General features: G+C 41.0%; 1 protein-coding gene across 4 annotated transcripts in view; it reads right to left on the reverse strand.

Annotated features, from left to right (window-relative positions):
* Positions 1-13,044: 13,044 nt before the first annotated feature.
* The window catches only part of LOC147017098 (copine-4-like), a 186,069-nt gene continuing 178,688 nt past the window's right edge, over positions 13,045-20,425 (reverse strand). For 3 of the 4 annotated variants that reach the window (XM_085846469.1, XM_085846470.1, XM_085846468.1), the window contains one exon: positions 13,045-15,226. In XM_085846469.1, coding sequence (XP_085702595.1) covers positions 15,089-15,226 — 138 coding nt within the window. In that variant the 3' untranslated portion in view covers positions 13,045-15,088. The remainder of the gene's footprint in view (positions 15,227-20,425) is intronic. The other variant, XR_015049342.1, reaches the window with a different exon arrangement.

Raw genomic sequence — 20,425 nt, forward strand, 5'->3', positions numbered from 1 at the left:
AAAACAATAAAAAAACAATAAAAAACGGGACTTTAAATTTTTGGGTCGTCGATCTCGTGGAAAAAAAAAAATTGGGGTGGTCGATCCAGTCGAAAAAAAACATTTTTCAAAAAAAAAAATTTGAAATTTGATCGACCCTTATCATCAGTATTTCCGTCGATATGTTGGGTAGTCAATCGATCCTGTCGAAAAAATATTTTTTTGAAATTTGTTCTACCCTTATTATCACTTTTTCCATCAATATGTTTGTCTGTTGGGTGGGTTGTTGGTCTCGTCGAAAAAAAACAATTTTTTCAAAAAAAATATTTTAAAATTTGTTCTTCCCTTATTATCACTTTTTCCGTCGATATGTTTGTCTGTTGGGTCGTCGATCTCGTCGAAAAAAAAATTTCAGAAAAAAAAATAATTTGGAAATTTGTTCTACCCTTATTATAAGTATTTCCGTCGATATGTTTGTCTGTCTGTCTGTCTGTCTGTCTGTCTGTCTGTCTGTCAGTCTGTCTGTCTGTCTGTCAGTCCCTCTGTTCTGTCCAGTGCTCAGTTAATACAATGGCGATTTCGATTAAACTTGGTTGGTCGGTTCATAACATGACCGAGTTGTGTGCAAATGAGAACTGTTGCTATGGACACCACCGTTGCCAAGCAACAGGACTTTGAAATTTTTGGTTTGTCGATCCAGTCGAAAAAATATATATTTTGGGTCGTTGATACAGTCGATAAAAAAATTTTCAAAAACAACATTTTTGAAATTTGTTCTACCCTTATTATCACTTTTTCCATCGATGGGTTTGTCTTTTGGGTGGGTCGTCGAAATCGTCGAAAAAAAAAAAAATTTTTCAAAAAAAAAAATTTGGAAATTTGTTCTACCCATATTATCAGTATTTCTGTTGATATGTTTGTCTGTCTCTCTATCTGTCTGTCCCTCCATTCGGTCCAGTGCTCAGTTAATACAATGGCGATTTTGATGAAACTTGGTTGGGAGGTTCATACCATGACCCAGTTGTGTGCAATTGAGAACTGTTGCAATGGACACCACCGTTGCCAAGCAACGGGACTTTGAAATTTTTGAAAAATCATTAAAAAAAAAAAAATCGAAAGTCAAAAATCAGGCCACAATCGACTGTGGGCAGTGCATTCAGCCATATTGTCAAAAATTTCCAGCCGGATCCTATGAAAACTGTTGGAGAAGATAGACTTTGAATGAACCCTGAGTCAGATATACATGAAACTGGTATGGTGGGTTCATGGGATGTCCTAGTTATGTGTGAGAAAGAACCGTTGCTATGGACGCTTTTCTTGGCTAGTTTCGGCTGAAAAACGACTAAATTAGACTTGATCGACTGCCCACGTCCGCCTTCCGGCTGTATTTATATGTATATATATATATATATATATATATATATATATATATATATATATATATATATATATATATATATGTATGTTTCTATATTATGTATATGTATGAATATATGTACATATTTTGTGTGGTTTGATCCCCAAGCACTGTGCTATCCTCAAGGTTTGAGGATCATGTGTGAAGATTCCCCTCAATCTATCCAGCCGATCTGGAAAAGGTTTTTAAAGTTTTATTCTTCAAAATAATCACAACAGCTGCCAGATCATGTGATCTATGATTTATTTATGAACACCATGGTATCCCCAAGGTTTGGGGAACATGTGTGTTTCGTTCCCCTCTATATTGATGCTATTCTCGAAAAGAAGATATTTTTAAAATTCTATTCTTCAAAAATTATATCTACTGGAGCATGTACCCAATGCTGCCAGACAATGTGACATGACTTATTTTTGAACACTGTGGTATCCCCAAGACTTAAGTAACATATATGTGAGTTTCCCCTCGATCTGTCAAGCCATGCTGGAAAATAATATTTTAAAAGTTTTATTCCTCAAAAAACAAAGCTGCCATACCATGTAACCTATGCTGCCAAAACATGTGACCTATGATTTATTCGTGAACACGATGGTATCCCCATGGATTGGGGAACTTGTGTTAAGTTTCCCCTCTATCTATCCGGCCATTCTGGAGAATAAGAATATTTAAAAAAATTATTCTTCAAAAAATTATATCGACCAGACCATGTGATCAATGCCGGCAGACGATGTAACCTATAATTTATTTGTGAACACTGTGGTATCCTCAAAGCTTGGGGAACATGTTTGTGAAGTTTCACTTCGATCTCTTCAGCAATTCTGGAGGAGAACATTTTTTAAAGGTCTGTTCTTCAAAAAATCATTGCTGCCAGACCAGGTGACCGATGCTGAATGACCATGAAGCCTATGATTTATTCGTGAACACCGTGGTATCCCCAAGGTTTGGGAAACGTGTGCAAAGTTTCCCCTCGATCTGTCCAGCTGTTCTGGAGAAGAAGATTTTTGAAGTTTTTTTGTTCAAAAAATCATAGCTCCCAGACCATGTTAAAAAACACTTGTAATATGCAAAAAGGACCATTTTTGCATGAATAACGTTTCTTGTGTAAAATGTGCCGTTTTGCTGAGAACAAGCTAAAATACTATTTGATGAAAAAAAAAGAACACGTTTCTGCATTTGATTCGTAATTTGGAACAAAAACACATTCAGAACCGTGGTATCCCGAGGGGCTTGGGGAACATGTGTGAAGTTTCCTCTCGATCTGTCCAGCTGCTCTGGAGATGAAGTTTTAAAAAGTTTTATTCTTCAAAAAATAATAGCTGCCAGGCCATGTGACCATGTGTTTTGTTAAAAACGCTTGCATTCGGCAAATATACTGTTTTTGCATGAATAAAGTTTCTTGTGTAAAATGTGTTATTTTACTTTGTACAAGCCAAAATACACACTATTTGATGAAAAATACATGTTTCTGCATGAGAATTGATATTTGGAATAAAAAAAATGGGGTCAGATCAAGCCAATGTGTTGTTTAAAATGCATGTATTAGGGAAGGAAATAAGATCGTTTTTGCATGAATTAGGTTTCTTGTGCAAAATGTGTTGTTTTGCTTATTGCAAGCTAAATTATGCACTACCTGATGAGAAGCTGTATGAGAGTGGTGATTTGGAACAAAAAACTAGGTCAGAACAAGGTAATGTGTTGAAAACGCTTGGAAAGCAAATAAGGCCGTTTTTGCATGAATAAAGTTCGCTGTGTAAAATGTGGTTTTTTTTTTTGTTTTGTTACCAGAACAAGCTAAAATGCACATGATTTGATGAAAAACACGTTTCTGCATAAGAATCGTTTTTTTGGATCAAAAATCGGGGCCAAAACAAACCACTATGTTAAAAATGCTTGAAAGAGGTAAATAAGACCGTTTTTGCATGAATGAGGTTTCTTGTGCAAAATGTGCTGTTTTGCTTATTACAAGCTAAAATACACATGACCTGATGAGAAAACACGCGTTTCTGTATGAGAATGTTGATTTGGAACAAGAAAGTGGGTCAGAACAAGGTAATGTGTTAAAAACGCCTGAAAAGCAAATAAGATCGTTTTTGCAAGAATAAATATCAGGTGTGGTATGGGAGCATGCGCCGGAGGAGCGTGTCGCTGCGTCCAATTTCCACCGGTACTCCAGGGGCCTCCATCTGGCCATCCCCCAGAATATGCCTGGCCCATCCCCATCTCCTTGGAAACCTGATCTCAACGAGGGGGTTTGTGTAAAAAAAATCTCAACGAGAAGCTGAGAAGCTGATCTGAGAAGCTGCTGCAACAACGAGGCACGTGTTCGGCCCATTGGACTCCTCCACTCTCGAGGTTCCCTCGCTTAGAGAATCTGGTGAGCAGGATCAGCGTCAGGAAAACGAGCCACATGTCCATACAGCCACAGCTGACGCTCATGGACTTTGCAGGTAACAAATCTCATTTGAGTTTCTCATAGCAACCGCTTGTTGGACATAAAGTCTGACCAGCGATAGCCAAGGATTCTCTGAAGAGATCCGGTACCAAAGGAATTAAGTCTCTGTCTCAAATCCCTGGTCAGCGTCCAAGTCTCACATCCATAGTGCAAGACTGGAAGAACCAAGGACCTGAAGACTCAGACCTTCGTCATCCTGCACAGGTACCGGAAGCGCCACACCCCATGATCCAGTGAATCCATGACACCACAGGCATGACCCAGATGTCTGTTGACTTCAGGCTCACAGTCAGCAGAGACAAGAATATCACTGCCAAGGTAAGTGAATCTCTCCGTGACCTCAACATCCTCACCACAAAGAGGTACAGATAAGATAGCAGGATCCAAGATGTCAGTGAAATGCTGGATCTTAGTTTTGACCCAGGAAATCCATAATCCCAGTGGCTCTGACTCCTCATTCAGCAAATCGAGGGCTCCATAAAGGATATCCAGTCTCCACAAAGATGACTGCATCATCGGCGAAATCAAAGCCAGAGATCTTGACATTCCCAAACGTTGCACCACAACTTGATCTCTCTGACATCATCCCCATAATCCAGTCCATACAAAGTGCTGAAAAGTGTGGGGAAATGAGTCAGAGATGGTACACACCCCTGATGAACTCCAGTAACAACTGGAAATAAGTCAGAGATGGCATCACGACATCTCACAGCAATCTTAGTCCCAGAGTATAGTTCAGACATCATTTTGATCAGTTTTGGTGGCACCCCATGAAAACCAAGAATCCTCCCGAGGGCATCCCCATTCACTGAATCAAATACTTTACAGAGATCAACATAGGCTGCAAGCAGCCCCTGCCGAAACTCTCGGCTGCGTTCGGTGAGGAGCGAAAGAGCAAGGATACGGTCAATCGTTGACCTCTTTGGTGTGAAGCCTGACTGCTCTGGACGCTGGTGCTCAAGCAGATGATGGCGAACCCTATCAAGTAATATCCGAGCAAAGACCTTGCCCGGCACTGAGAGCAGCATCACCTCTTGGTAGTTGTTGCAGTCTTTGCGATCACATTTCCCTTAGAGAGGGACAACAAGGCCCCTCTTCCAGTCAGTTGGGATGATTCATGTGTTCCAGGCAAAGCAGAGAACCGCATCCAATGACGCAAGTACAACATTTCTACCAGCTTTGAGAAAGACAGCATGGATGCCACAAATCCCCCATTTCAACCAGTTCACCACAGCCTGTTTTTCCATAAACAAAGTTAGAGCACAGTTGATTGGAGGGTCAGCAATAGGGAGAGTAACACTGCTGACATCCAACTTGACAGCTGGTGAATCAGCCTGCTACAGCTGCTCAAAGTAACTGGCCCAGCGGGCCTTCACTCTGGACTCCTCTTTGAAGAGCCCACCACCCTCTGCCCTAACTGCAGTACACCGAGGGATGGGATTGGAGGAACGCAATGCATGAATTCCCCTGTAAGCAGGCCGAGAATCACTTGACCACAGGTGATGCTCGACCCCCTCACAGAATCCTCGCACTTAGACCTCCTTGTCCACCCTTAGCACATGTATATTTTTGTGCCTCAACTCCCTGAACAGCTCAGCTATGCCATTCATCCTGGCCCTGCAACTCTGGTAAATTGTATCCAGTGTTGCTAGAGAGAAAATTCTTCTTCGCCTGATGGTGAGATCCAAGACATCCACCGGCAACATCAAGGAAGGTGATCTTGAAGCTGCTCTACAACTCTTCAGAATTCCCCAAAGCACCCAAACCCCCCAAATCCACACACAGCCTGTTTGCAAACTCCTCAGCTACCCTCTCATCCCTCTTCTTGCCTACATCCAGCCTAGGCTGGGATGGTGCCATTCTCCTTGATTTAAGCTGCAACTTCAGAGTTGCTACAACAAGCCTGTTGTCGGTATTGAGGAACTGAGCACTCCAGTAGACCTTGCAGTTCTGGATCATCCTCCAGCAACCATCAACGAGCTCATGGTCAATCTCCTTTGCCATACCACCAGCGTTGGAATACCAAGTCCAGCATTGAGCCTGTGGATGCTGAAACCATGAACCAATCACCCTAAGTACATGACTTCTTGCAAAGTCAAGTCACTTAGTGCTATTCTGGTTGACAGTTTCAGACACATGGGGACCAACACATGTCTCATAACCATCCCTATCAGTTCCAGTTGATGCATTGAAATCCCCCAAGACAAGAAGAGTATCTGCAAAGAATAAAGTTCACTGTGTAAAATGTGGGTTTTATTTTATTTTTTAGAACAAGCTAAAATAAACACGATTTGATGAAAAACACACGTTTCTGCAATAGAATTGTTTTTTTGGAATGAAAATCGGGGTCAGAAAAGCCAATGTGTTAAAAACGCTTGTATTAGGGAAATATGACCGCTTTTGGATGAATAAGGTTTCTTGTGCAAAATACAGGGTGTTAAAAAAGATTGATACAGCTTTAACTTCCTGCCATTTCTTTATTCTTTGACCTATACAATTTTCAGGATTTTGTGGTGTTATCGTGGTATTTGTTCTCTAGGATTTCTAACTCTGTAGCTCAACAATGCCATTGACAGTGAAGCAGAAGACAAAAGTGGTGGCTTTGTGGCATGAGACTAAATCATATGTGGACACCCCCAAGAAAATGTTGTTGTGGTTGTTGATGGCACTGTTCAAGTGGAAATGGGCTTCATCATCTTGACTTCTCATGTCAGCTTGACTCAGTTTATGCCACATAGAGATGATGTATGGGAAAAGCTCCATATCCTTCGTGAGGACACACCAGACTGATGTTGGTTTGACGCCGAGCTCCTGGGAGCACCAGCGGTGGGATTTCTTGGGACTGTCCACTGCAGAATCCCACATGACATCGATATTGGCTTAGCTCATGGTTAATGATGCTGGCCTGCCACGGCTTCCCTTGCTCTGGTTGTGCACTGTGCCCTTGTGCTCAAAATGTTTCACAACACGTTGAATGGCACAATTTGTGGGTCCATCACGTGTTCTTTGGTTGTATTCCCAGCAGAACCTCTGGTGGGTGTCTACATATGATTTTGTCTCATACCACAGAGCCACCACTTTTGTCTTCTGCTTCACTGTCAATGGCATAGTTGAGCTCTGGAGCTAGAAATCCCAGAAAACAAACACCACGACAACACCACCAAATCCTGAAAATGAAAACTGTATGGGTCAAAAGACAAAGAAACGGCAGGAGGTCAAAGTTGTATCAACCTTTTTTTAACACCCTGTATGTTGTTCTGTTGATTACCTCCACCACCGACGGTGAAGGAGGTAATGTTTTCACCCATCTCTGTCTGTGTGTACAGGATATCTCAAAAAGTTTTGGACGGATCCGGATGATATTTTGTGGACAGGTTCGGTGTGTGACAAGGACGAACTCATTAGATGTTGGTGAAGATCCGGATCTGACTACTGGAATTTTAAGTGATTCTTCACCATTGAAAGATATGGCCAAAAACGATATGTAACATGATATTTCAAAAACTTTTGGACGAATTCCGACGAAGCTTAGTGGACAGGTTGGGTGTGTCGCAAGGACGAATTGATTCGATTTTGGTGAAGATCCAAATCCGGATCTGGATACGAGAATTATTTAATTTTTTAAGTGATTCTTCACCATTGAGAGATAGGGCCAAAATCGATGTGGTACTGTATAGCATGATATTTCAAAAAGGTATTGGGCCTGATAGATTCTCATGGATCAGGCATTACGTGGGGGAGGTATGCACTCAACCGAGTGCCCCTCGAGTCACAAGCTAAAATACACACAATATGATGAAAAACACGCGTTTCTGTTTGAGAGTCGTGATTTGAAACAAAAATTAGGGTCAGATCACGCCAATATGTTGTATAAAATGCATGTATTAGGGAAGGAAATATGATCGATTTTGCGTGAATTAGGCTTCTTGTGTAAAATGTGTTGGTTTGCTTTGTACAAGTTACATACACACTACGTGATGAGAAACACGCGTTTCTGTATGAGAGACATGATTTGGAACAAAAAACTGGGTCAGAACAAGGTAATGTTTTAAAATGGATTAAATTTAATTTTTTTTGTCACCGATCTCCACAAAATACCCCATAATGACAAAGTAAAAACATGGTTTCAGTAATATTTACAAATTCATGAAAAATGAAAATCTGAAATGTCTTGTGTCACTCAGTGTTCAACCACTCTGCTATGATACACTGCTATGACACTTTATTGGAGTCCACCTGTGGCCAATTAAATTGATTGGACATGATTGATAAATAAACACCTTTCTATATATGTTCCCACAGTTGACAGGGCATGTCAGAGCAGAATGCCATGGAGTCCAAGGAACTGTCTGTAGAACTCTGAGATAGAATTGTGAGGCATCGATCTTGGGAAGGATATAAAACAATTTCTGGTGTTGAAAGTTCCCAAAAGCACAGTGACCTCCATCATTAGGAAATTGAAAGAATCTGGAACTATCTAAACTCTTGCTAGAGCTTGCCGTCCGACCAAACTGAGCTACTGGGCAAGAAGGGCCTTGGTCAGGGTTGTGAACAAGTACCCAATGACCACTTTGCCAGAACTGCAGAGTTCCTTGGCTGAAATGGGAGACCTGCTGGAAGGCCAACAATCTCTGCAGCACTTCCCAAATCTCGGCTTTATGGAAGAGTGGCCAAACAGAAGCCACTCCTGAGAAAAATGCACTTGATAGCATGCCTGGAGTTTGCAGAAAGGAACGTGAAAGACTCGGAGAGCATGAGGCAAAAGATTATGTGGTATAGTGGAACGAAAATTTAACTATTTGGCCTGAATGCAAAGCGCTACATCTGGCAGAAACTGAGCACAGCTTATCACAAATCTAACACCATCCCCACCGCGAAACATGGCAGTGGCAACATCATGCTGTGGAGATGCTTTTCAGTGGCAGGGACTGGGAGATTTGTAAGGATGGAGGGAACAATGAATGGAGCCAAATACAGGCAAATCTTGAGGAGAACCTGCTTCAGAGTGTAAAACACCTAAAAAGCAACACACTGTGGTGAATATTTACATTCCAACAGGACAATGACCCCAAGCATACAGCCAAAGCAACACTGGAATAGCTTCAGAACAACAATGTGGAAGTCCTTGAGTAGCCCAACCAAAATCCCCACTTGAATCCCATTAAGAATCTGTGGAAAGACTAAAAGATTGCTGTTCACTGATGCTCCCCATCCAACTTGACAGATCTTGAGCAAATCTGCAAGGAAGTATGGGAGAAAATCCCCAAATCTAGACGTGTAAACCTGATTCAGACATACCCAAGAAGATGCGAAGCTGTAATCACTGCCAAAAGCACTTCCACAAAGTACTGACTCAGGGGGTTGAATACTTATTGATGCAAGACATTTCAGCTTTTAATTTTCAATTAATTGTAAAAAGTTCTAAAAAAGATATTTTCATTTTGTCATTATGGGGCATTTCATGCAAATCGGTGGCAAATAATTTATATTTAATCCATTTTAAAATCAGGCTGTAACACAATAAAATGTGAAGAAGTCAAGGGGTGTGAACACTTTCTGAAGGTACTGTAAGTTGTTGGCATTTGGTCTATGCTGACTGTTGTTGACAATTCAATGACCAAGTATGCAAATCCTCTTCAAATTTCAAGTCAATCAAATGAAAAATTGAAGATTTTAGAAATTTCTCTAAAGTTGTTGACCTTTGGCCTTTTTTGACCTTTTGATCCATGTCCTCAACTACAATGTGTGGTTGAATTCAGTGATGAATAAAAATTGACGATTTTAGAAATTTTGTCGATATTAACATTTTGGCCAATGTTGACCTCAAAAATAATTGGTGGTTGAATTCAGTGTCCTGATATGCAAATCCACTTCAAATTTCAAGTCAATCAGATGAAAATGGAGGATTTTAGAAACAGACCGAAGTTGTTGACCGTTGGCCTATGTTGTCATTTCGACCTCAAAATCAATAGACTTCTTGCTTATGACCAACTCTACCATTTTGTGAAGTTTTGTGAAGATCGGTTTAAAATTGTGACCTGTAGGTGATTGACATGCAGACAAACAGACCAACAAACAAACAGAATCCCAGACCAGGCCAACCAACATACTGTTATGTACTTGCAAATCTTTGATTTTGCAAACAAAAAACAGACAGGAGGACAGACAGACAGGGGTGAAAACATAACCTCTGTCACCTTCGGTGGAGGAAGTAATTTGTGATTTCTGTAAATTGAAAAGTTTTTCTCGAATGTTTGTTTGAATGAAAAGTTGTTCGATAATTGTGTACACAATATTAAGCCAGTTTTATGTCATTCTGAAGTGACATAAACAAGGAGAAAAGACATAAAATGTTGTAGCGCTGTGGTTTTAGAAATTTAGCTGCATAGAATTAAAGGGCGAGCCCATATTTACAAGGTGTGTGTGTGTGTGTGTGTGTGTGTGTGTGTGTGTGTGTGTGTGTGTGTGTGTGTGTGTGTGTGTGTGTGTGTGTGTGTGTGTGTGTGTGTGTAACTGACTTGAGTGGTCACTTGATTTATGTAAATAAGTGTTGGATATCCTTCAGATCATTTCTGGTTTCAGGATGCTTTGTATCCTCTCTGAGCATATTTCACCGTTTTACAGTCTTCCTATTCCACGGGTCTTAATCCATGAAATGACTTTTGCAAAAAAAAAAAAAAGATTTGCCTTTTTAAAAAGTTAATAATAGGGTTAGATCGATTTTTAAAAGATTGTTGTAATACTTAAATGCCTCATTACATTATCTCCATTGCTTACCTCCACTCATTTGTTCCTCTCCTCTCTCACCTGTGGAACCAAGTTCCCCAATCTGTTCAGTCCCATTCTTCCCTCGACGTCTTTAAAACAGCTGTCCACCACCACCCCCAACCATACTCATGATCTTTTATCCCCAAAATTACCCCATTTGCAAGCACTCCCTTTTACCTTATTTTGATTCCCCTCCCCATACTCATGATCTTTAATACCCAAAATGACCCCATTTGCAAGCACTCCCTTTTACCTTATTTTGATCCCACCCTATCCTTCTCCCCTTTCATTCGTTAATTGTCAGTTGGTTTGTTCCTTCTCTGTTTCATCCCCACTTTCCCCTTCCTCTTTTTGCTGTGTTTAAGCTTTATGCAAAGCTTGTTCACCCCCAGGTGTCCTCTCCCCCCCCCCCAATCCCCTTGATCTCACCCTCACTTCTACTCTGCTGTTGGTGTTTCACCGTTTCCATTTTTCTCCCTTGTATGCAAAAATTTTAGTTTATTCTTGACTTTTTGAAAGAGAGGATCCAGTATTTGAAAGAATGCTTTTGGAAATGACGTCAGAGAATATTAACATTTAAAAAATAATTGAATATGACAGTCTCTTCCAACTAATTTTTCAGCTCTTACTGATTAGAAAGATTTTTCAATATGGCTGAAGTTGATTGGGCTTCCAAAACTTGAGGGTTTTCTTACAATAATCGAACCAACCTGTATAAAAACCCCAATGCTCAACAATTTTATGCACACTGTATTGCTCTGCAAAACTAATGCTGTTTATGTTGTTTTGTGACATATCAATCTACGTGGGGGGATTGCGAAGCCCACAAAATAACCCACACCAAAGGTCATGTGAAAAAAGAGAAACCTAACCTCGACAAACTTGGGGAAAGATGTACAACATCTCGGTATGAATTCCAACAGGAGCCATGTAAGTACATCCCAACAAGCTTGTCAAACTATGTGATGATTACATGTCAACTCCAGTTATCATATAAAACAATTCAAGAGTATAAGCTGGTGGTGGCTTAATGGTTAAGGTGGCTGGCTTTGGATCTTAGCTTCGAATCTTGAGTTTGAACCTCCTGTCGTTCCGTTAAATAACACCAAGTGGATGGAATCAGCCTATCATCTTTCCCTGGTCGACCAAATTAATACCAGCTGCCTGGAAACAGGGGGAACTGCATCAGCGGAATGACCATGCTCCAAGCAATGGTGCAACCAGCAGCCATAGGCTGCATACAAAATGATGATGATTCAATAGAAAAGCATTCCCTGATATTTTGCTGGGTGAGAGCAAAGAGGATATAACATGATGTCTGGAGACATTTATCCATGTGTAAGGATTAATCACTAAGTCCCTGGCCTGACAGTAGAGCATAAAAATAAAACAAGGATGATAATTCAATCCAATGTAATATAACCAATTTGAACAACATGACACTGTCTTTCCTCCAGTGACATGTACTGTATGATTGAGAAATTTCGAAACCATCCCTAATCTCAGGAAATGGTGAGGAAAAAGGATATAAAATATATTATGGGGAATGGCATGCCTTATTATAATAAAGTGAACTGCACCAGAATAAAATTGTGTTGAGACAGCAGCTTCCACTGTGATTCATGAAAGAACAAACGAAAATGCTGCTTGAGTATAAAATCATATAAAAGCAAAAGCAGTCAAACTATGCCAGGTCGTTTTATAATGCACTAGACGACCCGTGAACAGCGAACTATACCGCTGTGACAGCGGTTGATAAAAAAAAATCATAAAAAAAGATAGCTGCAGCGAACTAGACCGCTGAGGTTGTTTGGATTGATCAAATTCTCCCGAAGAGAACTTGACTGAATCGGGAATTGATTTTTTAATAATTTTTTTCGTTGCCCAATTTGAACGAAGCTTTTGCGCGTCAACGTGAAAAAAAAACAACGGAGAAAAGAAAGTCGAAGAAATTATTGTGCGTAATCTTCTAAACACAATTTTATTTATTAATGAACACAGCAGTATTAGATCAAAATGGCGATGTTTATTTTACGCTTAAAAATAAATCGTTCTTTGTCGATACTAAATGTTTGAGATTTTTAAATAAATAATTTCAAGAAAAAATAAAAAAAAGATAGCTCCAGCGAACTCCACCACTGAGGTTGCTTGCATTGATAAAATTCTCCTGAAGAGTACTTGAGTGAATCGGGAATTGATTATTATTATTATTTCGTTTTTTTTGTTTTTCCTTGCCAGATTTTAACGAAACTTGATACTGCACATTGCCGGAGAAATGATGAGTATGTTGGCACTAAACTTTTTGCGCTATCATGTACCATTTTGGCTGTATTTTGGGAACATACATACATACATACATACATACATACATACATACATATATTCAAGATGAGAGTTTTAGTAATATATAGATGAGTCTACTAATTGCTGCCAGGACCAAAATACCCAGAGCTTTATTGTTTATGGTGACTTCAACTGATCAAAAAAGCCACAAAAAATGTCATCGTCCAACCAATCAAAAATGCCACAATGGTAGAAAACAAATCATCATTCAAGCAGGCATACTATGGACAGATGGATTAATTCCAGGGTGTTGGGGTCTGCTGAAGTTGGTTCCTTGGCAAGGAAATATACTGTGTGGTTTGCCAAGGTTTGGATTTTGAATTTCATGGCTAGGGGGCCTGGGTCACCTACTCTTTACAAAGGTCTTTATAACATAAAGCTAAAAAGCAATCCGTGATCCATAAATCAAGTTTCTCCTTCCATAACCACGGATTTAGTCCCAGCTCCGGTATGGAACTCATGCTTATTACATCCAAAACCATCATCTCCTCATGTGAAATGTGCTATGTGCTCATGTGCTAGGAGTGAAATGAGGCATTATACCATACCATCAACATTTATAATCTGCACAATCCACGTTTGCAATCCACCTGATTTATTGTGATAGGGATGTGCATGAACCGTTGTATATAAATAACTGCACCCAGGACAATGAGAAGTTGGCAATTCTCCCAAAGCACACCCCCTCCCCCACCAAGGCAGAATCACAAGCAAAATGTATATCATGGAATATTTAGAGGCCACCAATAGCAACAAATATATTTGACATTCGGTCAGGGAAGTTGGGACTAATCAAATAATTTAAAATTCCTCTTAAAAGGAATAGTCTCAACTAGTTGTCCTCTCGCACACCCCCCACCCCCCTTCTCACAAAAGGCTCAAAAATCCATGGTTTGATTTTTAGCTGAAGTACCACACACATCGAATGGGTCAATTATAATATTTGTGTTACAATTTCAAAGCAATAGAAGCATTTTCAAACGAAAATGGAAGAATAGTGCATTGTAATGTCCTCAGCTTCAAGCTGGTCCTGGATTAGTTATTCAGTGGAGCCATTGAATTAAAAAAAACTGCCGACAGAGGGCGAGCCATCATTTGGATGAGAATGCAAAGCCGTCTTCCATTTTTACATTTCTGTTGTGAGCACTAAAGCTGCCATTGTATTTATTGTAAGGAGAAGCCCATCGTTCGCCAGTACCTTGGATGCAATTATTGCCTCAAGATGAAATGGGATGCTTTATTAACTATCAAGAAAGGTGGATGTTCGTGAAATGAACTTAATGGTGGGAATGGTGTTTGTACATTCAAGATAAGTCAACTGATACTTGAGGTTAATAGTGTATGAATATAAATAAAGCACAAGCATGTCTACATTTTTGATACCTTTGTAAAAATGCATATAAAAATCATAGTTTGCAGAAGCTTCGAAAAAGGGTCACACTCATTTCACGAATGTGTATAAGCATAACTCTGAACAGGAAGGAACCAAAAGACTGAAACCTCAGACTACTCAACTTGAGTGATGATGTGAAGGATTTAAGGTATATCAGTGAAAAAAGACAAATGCTTAAAACAAGAGTGAAGCAATACTAGAATCCAATTCACTTCAATAAAAATCAAAAGGTTTCATGGTCGACCCACACTTTTGAATACACTGTCGGACCCTGACATTCGCGGCCCTGTGCTTCACATATTCAAAAATTTTCGCAGCCATATTCAAGGTTTTAACCAGGATTTTGGATTATGAATCACCAACCGCCAGGAACATATCGCCCTTTTTCCCCAATGAAACAATGCTCTGACATTTGCAGCCTTTTTCAGGAACGTATCCCCAACAAATGTAGGGGTCCGACAGTAGAACAATTTCAGAATAGGAATCTATCAAGCTCACTAGTTTCTATATAAAATGAAAATTTAATGAGAATACCATACATGTGTGTGTTTAAAAAGACACTATAATATTCATCATTTGTGTGCAGTTATAAGACATGAAATACCAAACCAGAAATAATTTCTGACACTTGAGAACAATATAGTGCTGAATCATATACATTTTTGATGTTGCGGCATGAAGCCAAAAAATCCTTTTTGTTGGCCAAGTATAAATAGTGGAAAGTGTGAAATGACAGTTAAAGAGTGTGGGAGGGAAGAGATTGGCAGCTGTTGAGACAGGGGCTTCTGGGTTCAATGTGCTTGCTGCTGTAGTACTCCACCACCTGCTTAGGGACCTCAGCAAGAACAGACTTGGCTAAGGCTGCCGGTGAGGCCTGCAAAACAATTGACAACTTAGATATAAATAGTTAAAGGAAAAAGTACAAATACACAGCACGCAAATACTGCATGTATTTATCTGATATAGAATGCACCCCTATAAATAAATAAAATAAATAAATTAATGCATACATAAACACCAGAAGCAGATATTTCTCACATGAACACTGCAAACTTTATAATAGCTGACATCTTATGTGCTGCAAGACAGACCCCAAATGTGTGCAAATGTGTATATGTGTATTCAAGAAAAATCTCATCAAGAAATTTAATAATCAGGAATTCCTTCTTGCATGGGGTGAGTGTGAAAAAATTCTGACTCAACCCAAGCCTCGAATCCAAGGACCTCATCACTTACATGGTGACAGCCCACTGATATATATTTATATGTGTGTAAATATATAATATATATAATATATATATATATATATATATATATATATATATATATATATATATATATATATATATATATATATATATATATATATATATATATATATATATATATATATATATATATATATATATATATATATATATATATATATATATCTGTATATATATAATATATATAATATATATATATATATATATATATATATATATATATATATATATATATATATATATATATATATATATATATACATACATACACATACACGTGAGCCTGGTGTTGGCGCAGTGGTAAGGGCAGTGGCTTGGGACCCAAGAGGTCCTGAGTTCAAGCCCCGTTGGGACACTGAATTAATATATGTATGTATATGTATATATATATATATATGTATATATATGTATCTATATATATATATATATGTATCTATATATATATATATATATGTATCTATATATATATATATATATATATATATATATATATATATATATATATAAATATATATAAACCAAGTAGAAAACACCAGGGGGTTGACTCAGCCTGCCATCCTTCCGAGGTCGGCGAAATGAGAACCAGTTGTAACTGGGCCCGGTGTATGCCCCGGTTAGAATAGGTGTACCTATCCCTGTGTGTCGTAAGAGGCGACCAGGGTTGCGTCAGGAAGGGCATCCGGCGTAAAAACCTATGCCAAATCATTATGCAGACAACAAAACGAATTTCCATACCGGATCGGTCGAGGCCCGGGTTACCAACGACCGCCACCGGTACCGGTGGTCAGCAGGGTACCAGTGGAAATTGTGCTACTGCTGGGCGAAGGAGGAGAAGGAGACGGGAAGGCGAGTCCGGAGGCAGTGGGAGAGAGGGGGAAGGGTCAAAGTGTGGAGGTGAGAGTTGGAACTCCGAATGTTGGGACGATGACTGGCAAAGGGCGAGAGTTGGCTGATATGATGGAGAGAAGAAAGATGGACATTCTGTGTGTACAAGAGACCAAGTGGATGGGGAGTAAGGCGAGGAGCATTGGAGGTGGTTTCAAACTGTTCTACCATGGTGTGGATGGGAGGAGAAATGGTGTCAGGATAATCCTGAAGGAAGATCATGTCAAGAGGGTATTGGAGGTGAGGAGGGTGTCTGACCGAGTGATGAGTGTGAAGTTGGAAATTGAAGGGGTGATGATGAATGTCATCAGTGCATATGCCCCACATATGGGGTGTGAGATGGAATATAAAGAAGATTTCTGGAGTGAGTTAGATGAAGTGGTGGAGAGTGTATCCAAGGATGAAAGAGTGGTGATTGGAGCAGATTTCAATGGACATGTTGGGGAAGGGAATAAAGAGGATGAGGAGGTGATGGGGAGAATGCGGTCTCAACAAGAGAAATGTGGAAGGGCAAATGGTGGTAGAGTTTGCAAAAAGAATGGAAATGGCAGTGGTAAACACGTATTTCAAGAAGAAGGAGGAACACAGGGTGACATACAAGAGTGGAGGAAAGTGCACACAGGTGGATTACATCTTAAGTAGGAGATGCAACCTGAAAGAGATTAGTGACTGTAAGGTGGTGGCAGGGGAGAGTGTAGCTCGACAGCATCGATTGGTGGTCTGTAGGATGACTTTAGAGGTGAGGTTGAGGAAGAGAGTGAGGGCTGAACCAAGGACCAGATGGTGGAAGCTGAAGGAGGAAGACTGTTGCGTGAAATTTAGGGAGGAGGTGAGACAGGCGTTGGATGGTGGTAAAGATGGGTGGGATGATTGGGCAACGACAGCAGAAGTTGTGAGGGGAGATAGCTAGGAAGGTACTTGGTGTGACATCTGGACAGAGGAAGGAAGATAAGGAGACTTGGTGGTGGAATGAGGAAGTACAGGAAAGTATAAGGAAGAAGGGGTTGGCTAAAAGGAAGTGGGATAGTCAGAGAGATGAAGAAAGTCGGCAGGAGTACAAGGAGTGGCGTCGAAAAGCAAAAGAGAGGTGGCAAAGGCCAAGGAAAAGGCATATGACGAGCTGTATGAGAAGTTGGATACAAATGAAGGGGAAAAGGATTTATACCGATTGGCAAGACAGAGGGACCGAGCTGGGAAGGATGTGCTGCAGGTTCGGGTGATAAAGGACGCAAATGGGAATGTGCTGACGAGTGAGGAGAGTGTGTTGAGAAGGTGGATGGAGTACTTTGAGGAGCTGATGAATGAAGAAAATGAGAGAGAGAAGGTTGGAAGAGGTGGAGATAGTGAATCTGGAAGTGGGGTGGATCAGTAAGGATGAAGTGAGGACTGCTATGAAGAAGATGAAAAGTGGAAAGGCGGTTGGCCCAGATGGAATACCAGTGGAGGCATGGAAGTGCTTAGGAGAGATGGCAGTGGGTTGTTAACAATCAGATTGTTTAATAAAGTCTTGGAAAGTGAGAGGATGCCGGAGGAGTGAGATTAAGTGTACTGATTCCGATTTTCAAGAATAAGGGTGATGTGCAGAGCTGTGGAAATTACAGAGGGATAAAGTTGTTAAGCCACACCATGAAGTTGTGGGAAAGAGTAGTGGAAGCTCGGTTGAGAGGAGAGATGACGATCTGTGAGCAGCAATATGGGTTTATGCCAGGAAAGAGCACCACTGATGCGATGTTTGCTTTGAGAATGTTGATGGAGAAGTATAGGGAAGGCCAGAAAGAGTTGCATTGTGTGTTTGTGGATTTAGAGAAAGCTTATGATAGGGTGCCAAGAGAGGAGTTGTGGCATTGTATGAGGAAGTCGGGAGTGGTGGAGAAGTATGTGAGGATCGTGCAGGATATGTATGAGGACAGTGTGACAGCGGTGAGGTGTGCGGTAGGAATGACGGACCGGTTTAAGGTTAAAGTGGGATTGCACCAAGGATCGACTCTGAGCCCTTTCCTGTTTGCAATGGTGATGGACAGGTTGACAGACGAGATCAGACTGGAGTCTCCATGGACCATGATGTTCGCGGATGACATCATGATCTGTAGGGAGAGTAGGGAGCAGGCTGAATCGAGCCTTGAGAGGTGGAGGTACGCACTGGAGAGAAGGGGAATGTTAGTAGGAGAAAGACGGAGTCCGTGTGCGTAAATGAGAGGGAGGGTGGTGGTATGGTGGGGTTGCAAGGAGTTGAGGGGGGGAAGGTGGATTGGTTTAAATACTTGGGATCAACTGTCCAAAGTAACGGAGAGTGTGGGAGAGAAGTGAAAAGAGAGTGCAGGCAGGATGGAGTGGGTGGAGAAGAGTTGCAGGAGTGATTTGTGACAGAAGGGTAGCTGCAAGAGTGAAGGGGAAAGTATACAAGACGGTAGTGAGACCAGCTATGTTGTATGGTTTGGAGGCGGTGGCGCTTAACAAAAAGACAGGAAGCAGAGCTGGAGGTGGCAGAGTTAAAGATGCTGCGATTCTCGTTGGGAGTGACGAGGATGGATAGGATAAGAAATGAGTGTATTAGAGGGACAGCGCAGGTAGGACGGTTTGGAGACAAAGTGAGAGAGGCGAGATTGCGATGGTTTGGACATGTGCACAGGAGGGAAACGGAGTATATCGGGAGAAGGATGTTGAAGATGGAGCCGCTAGGCAGGAGGAGAAGAGGAAGGCCAAAGAAGAGGTTCATGGATGCGGTGAGGGCGGACATGCGGGTGGTTGGAGTGTCAATGGAAGATGTGGAGGATAGAGCAAAATGGAGACAGTTGGTCCGCTGTGGCGACCCCTAGCGGGAGCAAGCCGAAAGAGGAAGAAGAAGGACATACATACACATACACACACACACACGAGGTGCAGCCAATAAGTAACCTTACAATGGCGATATAAATTTGAGAATGTAATGTGTGTAGTTGCAGACAACATATGTTAAATCTATGGGTAAGAGTCATGTTTTGCCTGTTTTAGATCTGGCAACATTGAGTGTATGATGTCAGTCGAGCAGTTCCAAGATGGCGACTCCCTTAGAAGCATGCACCAGGGAGGAGCAACGTTCTGCCATCCGTTTCTTGGCTCGTGAGGGTGTGAATCCCAGGAAAATCCAATTCACCCTCTCATTTACTCAAGGTCATCTGCCATCTTCTTGGAAATCAGTGAACATTACTACTCTGCATAAAAAAGATGCAAAAACAGGTCCATGCAATGACTGACCAATCAGCCTGCTCTCAATCATCAGCAAGTTTATGGAATCCATCATCGTTTCAGATATTAAATCCTTCCTTTTCTCTAATGGCTTGATTTCCGATCATTAATTTTGATTCAGACCAGGTCACTCTACCCTGGACATGCTGCTTCTGCTTTCCCAACAATGGATGAAGGTCCTCAATACCAAACATGAGATCAGAGCCATCTCCCGAGACATATCGCGAGCTTTCGATACTGTCTGGCACCCCGTCCTGCTCACCAAACTATCTTCGTATGGTGTCCAATGCAATCTCCACTCATGGCTCGTGGACTTCCTCTCCAGTCACAGTCAATGGGTGGCTCTTAATGTGTCTGTGTCTGTGTCTGTGTGTCTCTCTCTTTCTCCCCCCCTCCCCTCCCCCCCCCTCCCCTCTCTTTCTCTCTCAGGATGGAGTTTCTCAAGGCATTTTTCTGGGCCCTGTGCCCTGTGCTTTTCCTGGTTTTCATTAATGATCTCTCTGACTCTGGAAAATCCTCCTCATCTCTTTGCTGATGACTCCACTCTCTGCCATACGATCTCTCACCCCTCAAATCGGCAGGCAGCAGATTCTTCACTCTCTTTAGACCTGGATAAAGTCACAAGCTGGTTAAACACCTGGAAAATATCTTTCAATCCTGAAAAATCTCACACTCTCACTGTGTCTCTCTGAAAG

Source organism: Eptatretus burgeri, chromosome 11 (assembly GCF_056783735.1).
Source record: "Eptatretus burgeri isolate ZD-2024b chromosome 11, Ebu_testis_v1, whole genome shotgun sequence".
NCBI classification, from domain to species: domain Eukaryota; kingdom Metazoa; phylum Chordata; class Myxini; order Myxiniformes; family Myxinidae; genus Eptatretus; species Eptatretus burgeri.